Source organism: Cydia pomonella, chromosome 16 (assembly GCF_033807575.1).
Source record: "Cydia pomonella isolate Wapato2018A chromosome 16, ilCydPomo1, whole genome shotgun sequence".
NCBI classification, from domain to species: Eukaryota; Metazoa; Arthropoda; class Insecta; order Lepidoptera; family Tortricidae; genus Cydia; species Cydia pomonella.
Window position 1 is genome coordinate 12825780 of NC_084718.1, and position 15543 is coordinate 12841322.

General features: G+C 36.5%; 1 protein-coding gene across 1 annotated transcript; it reads right to left on the reverse strand.

Moving 5' to 3' along the window:
• Positions 1-282: 282 nt before the first annotated feature.
• Positions 283-9825, reverse strand: LOC133526356 (protein sister of odd and bowel). Its single transcript, XM_061862946.1, has 2 exons — positions 3379-9825; positions 283-1306 (listed from the first exon to the last, which is right to left on the reverse strand). Exons 1-2 carry the CDS (start codon positions 4437-4439, stop codon positions 931-933), a joined length of 1437 nt encoding a protein of 478 aa, XP_061718930.1. The 5' UTR covers positions 4440-9825; the 3' UTR covers positions 283-930.
• Positions 9826-15543: the final 5718 nt, after the last annotated feature.

Consider the following 15543-nt stretch of genomic DNA (forward strand, 5'->3'; position numbering starts at 1 on the left):
CATATGTACCTAATACCTGAAGACCCGAACACCTTCAGCTTTAACCTATAAATACGTAGACGGAGTTTTGTCATGCCCTCGGTATGGAGGAGTACTGCAGACGAAGATTGGCTACTGCAGTCTCATGAGGGCGCACGAGCGGGCGGACCGGCTTAATTCCCGCACTTAAGGAATATAATGCAATCGCTGTGGTCGAAATCGCCTAGGATGAGAGACAGACTGCGACTGAAGTACCTTATACATATGTGGGTAAATATTGACTTTAAAAATAATCAAATCAAATAATCAAAATTATCGATTTTATTTACATTAATAATAATTTCCCTTATCAATTCCATGCAAAATTTGTACAGATTATATCCATAATATTTGAAAACATTTTGGATGAAGCTAGTGGCGGAAGACTTAGTTTGATACAATACTTATTGTAGGAATGTACTATATTGGATTGGAATGATTGTATCAAAACAAAAACTGACCTAAAAAACAATATGTACAATTAGTCATTATAAGAAAAAAATACAGTTATGCTTTTATTTGCATTAAGAACAATAACTTAATTTCATAACTACTTACATAAAATTCACTACGATTTCTTAAAAGCTAGAGGACGGCAAAGGTTTTAATTTTCAATAAGTCAATCTTAATACTATTTACAAACATAAATGAGATCAGATAATTTACAGAATGTTACAGTCGAAAATGGTAATACTAAAAGATCCAAACAATTTTTCCAAGCACTAGCGCGATGTCCCAAACATAAAATAACAATATTATAGAAAAACTAAGTAAATGCAGAAAATCTTATTCACATAGATTAGGTAAAAACAGATATATACATATAAGGCACTTAATTATGATGCACTTTTCAGTCTTTTACTTTTACTAAACAATATCATTTAAGTCTTTAATTATATCACTAACAGCTGTTTAGTTTTCATCTTCAGTGTCAAGAGCATCAATTGGAAAGTTTGGATTTAAGATAGGACTCTTGCCATTGCTGCCATTAGGTGAAGTAGCTACGGAAGAGATTCCAACGAGGTTGTGCGTCAAGCTGTGGCGTCTCAAATCGCAGTTCCTCCTGAACACCTTCCCACATGAAGAGCAGTTGTAAGGTTTTATGTCTGTGTGAGTGAGAAGGTGTGTCTTTAAATTCGATCGTTGATTAAAACTTCTGCTGCAAACTGGACACTTGTGAGGCGATTCCTCCATATGTAAAATTTTATGGACGGCTAGTGTTCGGGACTGGCAGAAACCTTTTCCGCATTCCAGACATTTAAACGGCTTTTCCTTCGAGTGTATGTACCTGTAAGAAAGAAATAATAAATTAAAACACCATGCAAAAAAAAAATAAGCCTAATTTACAAGCTACAAGGATAAGTACCTATTTAGTCAGAAGGTTATGAGAAAGGGACAATAAATATATCATGTCTGGGGGCGCCGAAACGCCGGCTTGCGTGTTCCGGACACCTCGTGGGAGAGGCGGGAAGCCTACAACTGCCCTCGGGATATTGGTAATAAATTGGCAAACCCTCTCATTTTTATTCCTGATGTTGTTCATTTACGTCAGCTGGCACATACGATTTTAATACTTATCAGTATATGAGAGTTGTGCTTTAAGTATATGGCTATGTATCAAAACACCAGTCATTAAATTCTCATTAATAATTTGATTTACAAAATTGCACAGCAGAAGGCATTAATTAAAATTATCCAACGCGCACGTACCTATGATTTAAAATTAAATTTAAACATACAAGATATAATTAACACGCGGAACAACGTGTAATCAATAATAACATAAAACGATAAAACCAGCAATCGGCTCTCCGGTTCGAGAAATCATCTCCGTATCGAATAAACAAACAGACTCGAAGCGAGTAAATTACGACGTGTTCAAAGTAACGTAATACGTGTAATAATCGTTGGGATTAGTTAGATCGGCGACGATAAAGAGACGTTTCGAGATGGTGAATGAAAGAATAATTTCAATATTAAAACACGAGATGATGACGGTGATTAGAGCGAGCGGCGTTCGCGCAGTGGAGCGTGGAGCGACAGCGCACCGGCGCATCGCGTTAGGCCTAACTCGATTCAACACGACAACTCTCTGATTAACTAAGCTCGCAATACGTATTGATGGCTCGTGAACAACACCTAAATGGCTTTCAACATCTATAGTGTACTCGCCCCGATCTCTTCACGGTGAGAAATAATAACGCACATCATTGAATGCCAAAATTGGCAGTATGAAAAATGATTCCCAAATTATCAAACGAGATAAAAATTAATTTAAGGTTATTTAAATTTTCAATCGACACAAAAAATACCAACGACCCGACACAAAAACTCGACTGTGTGCAATGTATATTTACTACGGTTTTTATTTTTTGTCGTCCATATTAATCCTCACGTCAAGATCGCCACGTGCTTTGTTCGGTCCCGTCGAAGGCCCGCTCCGGTCCATTATAATGTATCGTGTCAAGAGACACCGATTGAACATCGACAGGCGGCCGAGCCCGGGTTAACCCTCCGGCGTCTACACGAAATTTATTTTATTGCTACAGAGATACGGTGATTTGGGAGGAAATCGCTGAGACAGGTGTTAAAACTTTAACACCTTTAGCTCTTTTTGGGTGTGGATCGACCAGATAAGCAAAGAAATAGATTAACTTAGATTACGAGTTGTTGTTTGGATTATCTCATGTTTTATAGCATTTAAGATCTATGGGATGTTTGAAGTTGGGAATGCTTAAGTGCCGGGTGCTATCGGGTCGACAAAAATGTATGTTATTACATTCTTACCAAATACGCTGGGTTGGGAAGATTATGCGCAAAGATTTCGAAGGAATGCGTAGGAGAAGAAAAACAAAATGAGGAGCCGAAATTAAAACATTGGATCGTCAGAGATTAGCGGCGGTTTTGTGAAATAATTTACGAGCGTGACGGACGACTTGTCGATACCATCGGCCCGTACCATACTTAAGCCTTTTTGTTTTATATGTGTTTCTTCAACGCCATTATTCAAAAGTTCCTAATAAGATTTCGCGTTGGAAATCAACGACCATAATGTTTTACTGATATCTAAAATGGAGAATCGTGGATCTTTTAAAATATGTTATCGGTACAATAAAGAGTTATGCGTGACCTCACCAAATAAGAAGACATAAATGGATGTTTGAGATAGTTTTCTCCCATTATTGATGTAACGATTCTATTTCGTGCGTTATAATTATAAACATGCAATCTAGTTATGACTTTTACATTTTATTACTAAGTGTTATTAATGTTAAATAGTTAACGATATTTCATCAGTTTAACATTGAATACTCTTTTAGTGAAAATATTTTTTTATCTTAATAATAATAGTAATTTTACCTGTGATCTCTAAGGTGATCTTGCCGTCGGAAAGCTTTGCCGCATATATCACAGGAATATGGCCGCTCATCCGTATGAGTTCTTTCATGTATCAACAAATTATATGATTTCGTAAATTGTCGATTGCAAAATTTGCAAATAAACTGCTTTTTTATCCTAGGTCCGCTTCCAGTCGTTTTCTGCTTAGTTGATATATTGCTACCCGTTGAAGATGTTGAGCTATTCGTTGATTTGGAGCTAGATGTGTTTGATGCTTGCGGTGACAAAGGTGCCTGAGACGGACTTCCATTCATTTGTTGTTGATACATAGAATTCATTAAAAGGCTTGGATACCCATTGTCTAAGCTCGACGATCCATAGGCATAACTTTTTGATGTCGATTCCAAATGTTGTTCTAATGTGAAGTCATCTTCGTTATCTAATAAAGCCAAATCTTCTTCCACTTCTTCTGATAAGTCTACATCTTCAGCAGCTATAGCATCAGATAGTTGATAGTCTTCAGGTGTTTTTGGGGAAAAATCCCGAGATGTATTTTCAGTAGCGTCTATTTCGCTTATCTTTGCGCTTGCCGTCGCTATCCTCAATATATCCTGCTTGGACGTCGAATTGTTTTCAGAAGTATTAGCCTGAATTGTGCTACTTACAGATGATACTGATGTTAAACGTTGTAAAGTCAAATAAGATTCCAATGCTTGTAAATTTAAAGCGGCGGCAGCTGCGGAGTTCGAAGGCAGCAAAGCAGCTTGTTGTAATGAATTCATCATGGCGTTTTGCAAGGATAGTACAACACCTTGCAGAGATCTTTGTAGCATATTTTCTTGTAACAACGCCGCTGATGCAATTGATAAGTTCAGATTCGTAGTTGTCGTTGTACTAGGGCTCTTACTTGTGTTGCTTTTCGTATCCGGCCGGGGTGATGGCGGGTCGACGGTTATAACGCTGTTCATGTCTGAGGAGCTCTTGGTGTCTTGTATCTGAAGATTGTTCTTGAGCTTGAGGATTGCGCTTTCGAGTGAGTTCAAGGTAGATTTGCTTGAACGCGACGAACTTTGCTCTTGCATGATTGTTAGTCAAAAAACATCGGTGGGTTGTGAATGCACGTGTTCGCGGGAGGGGCGCGGAGGGTGTCGCGTGCGCGTGCGTCGTTCTGAAGCGCGCGAGCGTGCGAGGCGGTCGTATGACGCGGCGCGACTGAGCCGGCGGGCAGCCGGCGACCGCCCCGCCCCCTCCCCTCGCCTCCTCCCGCCTCACAAAAGCTCTCTATTTTAGGTAACTCTTTGTACGCAGTAATGGTCACCTCACGCTGCCCTAACGACAGACACGTCCATGAGAGCGCGTTGCGCCAGATTTGTTGTAACCCTTTCATGTGTAATGAGATTCCAAATGGAATCGTCCCGTACCTGCGTATGGGAAAACAATGATTGTAGGCCATCGTCTCGGTCAGCCCTATTTTATGTAACAATGGTCGTTGAAATAACAACAAGAATTCAATCAGCTGCAAGCATCAAATTATTCGTATTAAAGTCTAATTAATAATTTATTGGTAAGAAAGTAACTACATATTTAGTTATTAACCTACTGTCCAAAAATATTTAACTGCACAAGTAGGTACACGTTTATCTAGTTAATAAACAAGTTTATGAAAAGTTAAAAATACATTCATAAATTTCATAATCCAAAGATATCATATAAGTCACTCATTTAGGGTAAAGTTTTATGCTTGAGCGATGGATGTAGGCATTAAAATTAATAGTGCCATAAATACTCGAAACATACTCTGACACAAAAGTGGACTCTACCCAAATAAATACCAGTCAGGTTTATGTTTGCTTAGAGTTTCTAAGGGATGGTTTGTATTCCTTTATTAACATGTTTTGGAAATTGGAGTAATCATGCCTGCAATGGCTGTTCTTAATTGTAAAGATAGATAAATAGATTATTTACAAGTTGTATTTACAAATTTCATAAAAAATATTTAAATATAATTTCTTAAGTCTATTTTTTATTCTGACAAAAAAAACAACGTTTAGAATAACGCAGTAAAAGGCACGGATGCAGTCCAAAACAAACAACATTATTTGCTCAAAGCTTGTTTATTATGTTTGACCAATTATCGAGACATGTGTTTTGTGCCCGATTGGCTGCAGCTAAGTTGATAGTATATCGCGTGAAATTTGCATTTTGTAATGCAATAAGGATTAATTGCACAAGGCAGGCGGTGACCTACCGCACCTTGAGCCTTGATTATCAACACTAGTAGATATATACAAATAAGAATATCAGCGATCCGAAAAGAAGCCTTTACCCATATCATATCCAAATCGCCAGAAATTAAAAAAAAATGCTAAAAAAATATATACCTTTGCATTTCCATACTTATTCGGATTGGGGCACAGGGATTTACGGAATACCTAAATAAAATTTAAAATACAAGTATGATTCTGGTAAAATGAATGTGGAGCTAGTTGAACTAAAATGCAAATCTCCTCTTTGTTTTTTTTAACTGCACGCACATTAAAGAGTCACACTCAGAAATAAATTAAAAATTTTAAGGTATAAAATAGATTTGAAGTTATTTTGTTGTCTTTATTCGAGTGTCTATTTAGTATCTACAAGTAGTGTATATCTATAAGTACATCTACTGAATAGTATCTAAGGCATTTAGCAATTGAATTGCTGTAGTTGTGCCAATGGTGTCACGGGCCGTAAACAGAAACAAAAGGACCCATGCTCCAATAGAGCGTGACAATTGCAACAATTGGCATGGGAAACGGGGAAACGTTTAATTTGTGTCTATTCCTTGGCTTATACAATATCCTCAGCACTATGTATAATTACGTCTATAATTCTCGCATATCTCTCATTCGTTTTTATCCAAATGCTTATTAGCTTAAAATACATCCAAACTCAACTTGCGTGTTTTCGGTTTTGATCTCATCTTACAGGTAGTAGGTATGTCGCGCGATAGATTGTCAACACTACGAACTTATTAACGCAGAAAAGCAAACAGAAGGTATGTACTGTTTTGAAACGGCTAGTATATGTATTAACTACTTTGGTGCTGTACTTTTTAGCTAACTGTCTTAGTTCTTCTAGATTTCAGTACGTAGTAGCTTCAACTCTTAAAATGTTTCAACCCTTAGAAAGGTTTCCTAGATTCATGATATTCTGTGTGTGTGTGTGTGTGTGACTCTTGGCGTCCCGCAAGGAGGTGTACTTTCTTCACGGCTTTTCTCAAATTTTATTAATGGTATAAATCACTTACGTTATTATACCATCTTTGCTGGACGACCTATATGCAGCGACTAAGTATAAACGATCTTCACTCAATGATTAGGTACTCAGATCAATTCTGATTTGGAATCCATACGAGATTGGATGTGCAAATTTGGTTTGAAGATTAATGTTCGTCACAGGAGATTGTCATTGGTGGCCCTTACTATGTAGGCTCTCACATGCTGGTACCTAAAATTTTGTTTGATAGGACTGCTATCGTTTTCCTCTACTGTCCTAAAATTGGATATCATCATGAATCAGACGCTTTCTTAGTTTATCCACTTTGGTGAAGTTTTGGATCCATCCACTCTCTTCAACCGCTGTGGAATTATTCCTCCATATTTAGTCCAATCGGTCTTTTACCCGTTCTCTTTTGCTCTCTCTTCTAGACTATGATGACATTGACAGACATTTTAGACATGCCTCCGGAAACACGATTACATTTCTAACTTTCGTTCTCTGATCCGATGCAAAGATGTGCAAGTATCGTTGTTGTTTTTCAACCCCTGTTCCCCATCTTGCCTAACCGAGAGATTACACTATTTGGCCGATTGCATTATACGTATGTTTGATTGCGTTTGATTGTATTGTATTATTATATGTACGTTAAGACTTTTTATCTGTAAGGGCTCTTAATGATTATTCACAAACTCGGCGCATGGTACCGTCCCCAATGTTACAACACACGATGGACCCTCAAAGCTCTGACACCCGTTGACAAGCTAGATGTGGGCTGCATTAGAGGCACGAGCGGTTCTCACGCCGGCACTGCCCGGAGGCACTGTGCGCGCACGACTCTCAACAGATATAAAATTAATTTATCTATACCGTGGTGTTACTATGTTTCAAAAAGGATAGAGACAGGTTACTTGAGGTAAAACAAAATTATGTGGATATATAGAAATAACTTTCCAAGGCTTAAGGAAGGGGGTCACTGATTGTGCACAACAGGTTTCTTTATTTCTACTTAATTATAACTTCAAGACGACTTATAACGTCACCGAAATTCGAATATAATACCTTTTTGTTTACTAGATATCATGATGGTGACAATGGCAATTAATTATGCTTAAAGAATTATGAAAAAAAACATTAGGTTTAAAGATATCATCGGGAGCTGTGGAAATCAAGGGGAGAGGCCTTCGCTCAGCAGTGGGGACACTATATCGGGCTAATAAAAATAAATTAATAAATAAAGATATCACAGGCGTATTGTTATAAAACTGACAACTTGTTCAATTGCTCCTTAAAGAACGCAATGCTTTATTTCAGGAAAAGTTGGTTGAAAGTAAGGAGAAGGTCTAATTCACCTGGCGTAGGATATTCATCAGCCCGACTGTGTCACTCTTGTCCTAGAAAATCGTCACTGGCAAGGTACGAGTACAACTTAGAGATCGCAGACTAAAATAGGAAGTTGTACGTATGACGAACTTCATGATACCACAAACCAATAAAATAGGTAACTAGTCTCTAGAAAAACATAACAAGTGGCTAACCTGATAGAACAGTTCTGACCGTTTTAGCTTTCTCCACGCTATCGCGTGATTTACGAACTCGCGAAACTCGCTCGTATTTTTGGATAGAGTTCAATATAAAAAGTTAACTGATGCTGTCATATGTTAAAAAACATACGCTTTACGACCTATTAGATGACGGTAAACGATTATGCTCTATAATTACACAGCGGGTATTAGACATTTATTTTTTAAATATCTTTGCAGAATTGGAAAAAAAAGCTAATGAAAACATTTTTATGCCATTTATGTCCGTCTGTCTTAAGTAGATTACCTACTTTTAAATATAATATTTAATTAAATAGGTATCACCTTTTCAATTTATATCGGTAACAAAACCATTAAAGTATTAACTATGGCCAGATCCTGCCTTAAAACAAGGGTTAAGTGAGCCATTTTAAAACTGGATTTCCTATTCTGCTTCATCTATAATAACTGTAAAAGGTCTCCCCCTGGACTATTATAGTCAGTATAATACAAATAAATACCTTGATCCCATTCTTTTCAAAGTTCATCTCATGTATAATAAATTCATACACCTAATTCAAAAAACTATTACGGCAAAATACATGTGCATTGTCTACAAGTTCAGAGAGGCCCCTCGCTTCTAATCTGTGTCATACTTCACAGATAGCAACCGAAATTATCCGCTTAATCATAACGAGGTAGAACATTACGGCCCACGCGCCGATCTTCCTCCGCATAAAACTGTACGTAAACTATAATGCATGCGATAGAGATGAGTTAGATGCCGGTATAAGTAATAGCTGATCAGCGGTTATATTACAGAGCATAACTTCAGCATATGTTCTTGGTAATGTTTTGATTTTAACAGTTAATAAATCGATGACAAACATAATGTCAGCAGCGACAGCATATATAGTTACTATTTTCAAGTTGTGCAAGATATAATTATAACGAAGTGGCGGCGGTACTTCACATCGTAGGATAGGACCAACGCATGGTGGATAATGATGATTTGCAAACTTATCGCTAAAAGTTCACTCAAACATTTTCATTTAAAAGTATAATAAAGTTGACCCCGTCAAACTATAGAAAACTGTCCGTTGTCCTATATTTTTAAGGCATTGGTAAGCCATCCACAGCGACTCTCCCTTCTGGTTGGTTTTAATCTCTTGGGGTTAAAGTCCTAATACTAGTACAAAATACCTCCAATGAAATTTGAACCAAAATTAAATTGAACAGAGTTCATTTTGTTCTGTTTTGTTTGATTTTATAACAATACGAATTCAACTCTATTTAAAATACACTTGATTCAAATTTGACGGACAACTTTTCTCGTATGGTGGGTCGCTTTAAACTTAATTTGCTTCGAGATGTATTTCGATATCGATCGATTCGAGATCGCTTCAGTAATTTTCTTCTGAATATATTTTTTATGGTATTGCTTTGGTATGGATTTTCCGTTTATTTTTTATTAATCTTCTGGTATCCAATGCGCAATAATTCTCCCCTTGAAAACATCCGTGACCAATTGTCGCTTCATCTTATGCCTCGTTTACATGTTATGCAACAAGTCAAGCGTGCATGACCGACTCGCACGTGCACTTGATAGACAATTTGCATCAACGTCCACGATATGACGCCTTAAACTCCGATACCGTAAGTGCTAAACTTTGTAATCAAGTTATTTGTAGCCGCCGAAGAGTTATCTGTTTGAATGTTGCTGTGAATTTAGAGGTCGGTAAATTAGAATATCTTGCACAAATACCTTAGTTTTGCCTTGCCTATTTGTAGTTCAAGAAAATCATTGACAATGTCTTCATCAGACATATTATTTTCATACGCGATTAGATGCATTTTATTGCAATGTAATATCACATTTAATGTGGTTGGGTTGCCGTAAGTTGTGTGAAGGTGTCTCGCAAGATAAATTTAAGATACGTATAAGTATGTTCCTGTGCTCACAATGCTACTTGTTACTCGATTTTTAGTGTACCTATTTACTATACGACTATTTAAGAGCGCACCGCCAATAAACTGCTTCACAGTTTGGCGAAACATTAGATTACGGTACCTACTTACAATATTGTATTTTTTGTGAAATATTTAATTTAAAAAACATTTAAAGTTGGCAATACTATTAATCTATAAGGACCTGGGGCCCATTTCTCTAACGGTATAAGACTAATATATATTAGTGTGTTGCCATGGTAACTAGTACGATTTAACATTTCGCGGACTAATAATATTAGTCTACTGGCCCCTGGGGCCCATTTTTCGAACGGATAGGATAGGATAATATTATAAGTGTGTTTTCATGGTAATCCATACGACTTGCCAGTTCGTGGACTAATAATATTAGTCTAGTAACGTTCGAGAAATGGGCCCCTGGTATTGACTTATAAATATACATGGTATTGCTATGTAGCGCTGCTATAGCGACTAAGTACATATCAAAGTCAAAGTCAATTCTGGAATAATTGACATTTCTTGCAGCGATGTAGTTGGCAGCAATGCCGTACACAGCTATGCTGTAGCAATTAAGCTGATGCAGTCCGAATCCGCAAGTTATCTTTACTTACTTCTATAAATATTTAGTATAAAATTATATGATCATCCAAACTCTCACTTCTCACGAGGCAGGTTTGGCAAAATCTTGACCTCCGACCTGTTTTAGACTTAATTTATAGCCTAAACCGGTTTCAGTATCTGAGCCCTTCGATTCCCGATTTATGGGTCGAAACTCCGTCGATATCTTAAGCGCCATCTTCCTCACACTTACTCGGTCAGGGAGAGATGTTAGATATCGAATCGAAAATTGAGTAACGCTTATTTTTGGTACTCTTCGAGCATCTAAAATATTTATTGGGAGATTTTATTGAACCGGTCAGCTGCACTGGGAACTATATGATTTAGTAATTGGGATTGTATGTAATACTCTGCAAACTAATTAAGAACTTACCTACATAATATTTTAACTGAGACCTAAGATTTATTTTACTTATACATTTTTTACATGTTTAACATTCAAGGGCTCCAGGCTATATTTAGACACAGGAAAAAATGACAGTACACATTTTCCGAATATCATCAAAAATTAATATTTTTATTGAAATAAGTATATCCCAATATAAGAATAATTGAATAGATACTAAATTAAGTAAAGTTACTTATATAATTTTACGTAACTATCAGTGCAGTTTAGAGATTTGCTTCGTACTTTGGTTAGGCACGTATACAATATAGTCAGCAGAACAAGCATTTTGTTGGCAAAAGGTCACAAGATTACTCGACAAGAGCTTTCCAAGCATCTTTTCTTTCAAGAGCATCTATTACATATTGGTAATTATATCATGTTTCCATGTCCCCCACGGATCCCTGAAGGCTTTAGTTACACAGATTTAAACTCTTCGCGCGACTGATCGGAGACGACACGGCTATAATGTTTTATGGGACCGCAATGTTTTATGATTGTCACATTTAATTACTTCATTGGCCGCAATTAATGTTTGGTGGAAAGCGATTTTTTACATTTTACTGCCGCATTTGAGTAAATAAAATGTTTAATCAGCCTGTTTGTTTTTTACCACACACGATCTTGGATTAGTGATGGCGTGATTGCTGCTGTATCGATAGGTAGTATCATTGTCTCAAAACTCTCAACCGTCAACTTCAGTTTTTTTTTCTTGGTATTGCTTTGATTATTCCTCAGCCAGTAGAGTAGGTATAAAGAAGCAATAATACGTTTCCGTCTTTATGATTTGTTTTTTTTTTTAAAATAATATCATCTTTCCCTTTCAACCATTACAGTCGACGAGTAGAAAAAAATGGGATATGACACGCACAAGGATAAATGAAACATTGTATCGTATAGTATAGTGTAAATGGAGGAAAGAGCTACGGCACATTAAAATTATGGCTTAATTGTTTGTAGTCTTTGTAGACTGATTCGAACAGACACCTGGGGTAATTTGGCATTACCCAGCCTGTTTCCTACATCTACAACAGTTAAATAATGTGACCTTATGACAATAATTCTTCTTAAATGTTCGCATAACGCATGCATTTGTGTCGGCACGTGCGTTGACTTGACCAACATTGATATATCGATAACTACGTCCATTAATGGCCCAATCGATATCCGTTCTCGATTTATGACAATTTATTTCGGTATTATTATTACATATTCGAAATTATGAATACCTATTAGAGTCCGTCACTTCCAAATATATCGATGTAAAAAAAGTGTTAGCATACAGTTCTAAACCACATACTAGTATTAATTAAATTGAAATCAGAAATCTGCAATACCTTGTCAATTCATATCACCTGCAGAATATAAGTGTCTTGATTGAAATATTATCCAATTAATTTTGACTAGTATCATTACAAGAGTCATACATCAAATTAGATGAGTTATGAATTTGACCTATGCAATTACATATCAAAATGTTATATTCCACTTGCCGTGGTATCTATATATTAAGAAGTGTGGGAGCTGTGTTTAGAAACAACTTTCGTTTCTTGTTCATTTTGCACAACAGAAAACCATGTTGGATCCTTCGATAGTTAACTAAAACAAGTTAAAAATTGCTGTCATACTTTTTCAGTAAAATTAAAAATAGTACTTACTTGTTTTTATATTGTTTCTTGTACCCCTAGTGTAAATAAATTCGATTTCGAAACGTGACGTACGCGTTTGCGCATAGTCTCATTTTGTATTGGATTTAGAAAGAGCGCGCCAAGCGAGACGTTTTGGAAACTCAAAATCCTATACAAAATGAGACTAAACGCAAACGCGTTCGTCACGTTATGATGTCGATCAAATTTACACTAGGGGTACAGATCTGTTGTTTTAAGCCAGCGATAGTAGCAGCGCTGGTCTTGCCAATTTAAAGATGGTCGCAGGTATAATGTATACTAGCCGGTACACTGACATAACAAAAACTCGTATGTTCTATGAGATTAATCTGTAATTATTCCACATTCTTAGGCTAGAAAACAATTAAATAAAACTGACCAAGTTACTACATTCAGGCAATCTTTAAAAAAATTAATATTATTAAAACGGCGGCTGTGTATGTGTGCATTTAACCGTCATGCTGATATATTAAATAATTGGTATGACATTTTTATAATTTATGACACACTTTAAAAATGCATGCGCCATTTTTGACATATCTACTGGACGTTAAAAAGTGAAGCATGTTAATTTTTCTGACAGTTGGTTACGGCTTGATTAGTTATTAAGCTTGACTTGTCTGCTATTTTGGCAATTTTGTCATGTGTGCATACATTGTGAAATAGTGATTAGTTTTACAAGGGGGCAAAGTTGTTGCTTAACCACTCGTGCTAATATCGATACCCGAGCAAGCGAAAGATACTAAAATCTAAAAGTGGAATATTGGGCATTGCGAGGGTTTTAAGGCACAAGTGTTATGCAAATTTTGCCACCGAGTAAAACACAATTTTTTTCATTAGGTACACTAGTGCAAGAAAAATACTACCTGTAAAATATCAATCAAAATCAAACCAAATCAATTCAAAATGAATGTTATTATATACGTATTTTTCATTCCAAATTATCATTTAAAAGTCAATTTTACTAGCCAACATGAAGAAAAAACTCAAAGTTTGCATTTGATTGCTTTGCCACACGTGTGGATAAAATGCAATTTTCTCATCAGTTTTTGAATAACCAAGAGAGATTTTACTAGCTAGTGTTGTGAAAATGTATTTTATTCAAATAGAGCTCGTTCGAAAATCTGAAAAATGAAGCGAGTATATTTTGCACTTCAGCCGCTAGCGACAAAGAGCGTCATTAAAGAGAGGTATTACCAGCTCAATGAACTTACTGTAGCGGCATCGGATAAATAACGTGCTGAGCTAATCTAATTACTTAGCGCAATGTCTTATTTGTAAGTTTGGTCGTGCAATTAAACTTGCTCGCCGTGTAAACAGGGAGGCGTTCGAAATGATTGGCGAGCTCATCGCTCGGACGGACGAGTATAATAACGACCCCCAGTTACGCATAGACATTATAAGTCCCGAGATCACTATACACTGGTTCCCTCAAGAACTTTAGTTGTCCAAGCGTGCGTAAGCAAGGAGAATAAAAGCCAGCGATGCGCCCGGTTCAATTTGTTGTTCTCTACGGGTTCTTCGTGCTAGGTATTATCGTTGTTGGTTTGCAATGCCAGTGTTATTTATTATTATATTGTTTTCTGTTCGGATGATAGAAATAACAACCTACTGTTAATTGTAATTGTAGTGTAGTATAGATACATCTATCTTAGGATAGTAGTATCTTACTGCTATCTCAACCAAAATGATTGCCTAAATAATGTCGATGTTCTAAAATGTTTCAGTATTGTCTTCGTGTTTTAATACAATAGCATCACAATCACGAACACTTGTTAAAGCTTCAGCCTAACACTTGATTTAATTTTAGCAAAATACGTAAACAAATTGCCAACTTTTTGCTATCGTAGCTAAACATATTTAATTCAAATAAATATTATACATGAGTGTAGGGTAGGGCGTTCGATTTTCTAAATATAAAATATAAATCCATCATCTAGGTCTATCTTAACTAGACTTCACTTATACCAATGCAAGTCTGGAATTCATTCACTTATCTAATATAAACGGACACTTTGCAAATAAAAAGGAACAATTCCAGCAAAGCTTGCGAGCGTTCAGACAAAGAGTTCGAAGTTGCCATGTCAACATTTTGTAAATCTAGACATTCCACATATAGGCGAGTCTGAATGTTAGCGAACATCATTGCAGATCGTATTTTATCTAGGCCATTTTTTTTGAGATATTTCCTACTTTTAGTTTTAAAATGCAATTTTTTTATTTTGCAAGTAATTTTGATCCCCTTTGTGAGCCAGCATTTTTTAAAATACATAATTTAATATGACATGACCAAGACAGGCAAGGTCCACGACGCTGGCTTCGTCAATATATATACGTAAACAAGCAAAAAACATTCACGCTTCGTCAACATATGCACCTATCCTACAAAATATATATCCACAACAGGTTTCATCAGCGGCCTAATCTTTCACCCGGACCAAAATTGGCAAAAATACTGGCGGCATTTCCCCGGCTGAATGGCCACTTGGCCAGTGATATTTGCTGGACCTGGAAAGAACCAAAGCGAGGGTCGCAGCTCCTTTCTCTCAGGCGTGGCCCTATGTTCTTGATAAAGGCTTTGGCCTCGCCACATCATGTTATTTTTTTAAAGATTTGGAAATGTTTACGTTTTTTCTACTCTATGGGACTTAGTCAATCAGTGTAAGAATGTCCTATAATATTTAATTATTTATTTTATTTATTTCTATTCAGTATAGGTAACGCGCTGTTTTGATCCTAATAGGAGAAATAAAGTGTATTCTTCCTTGTC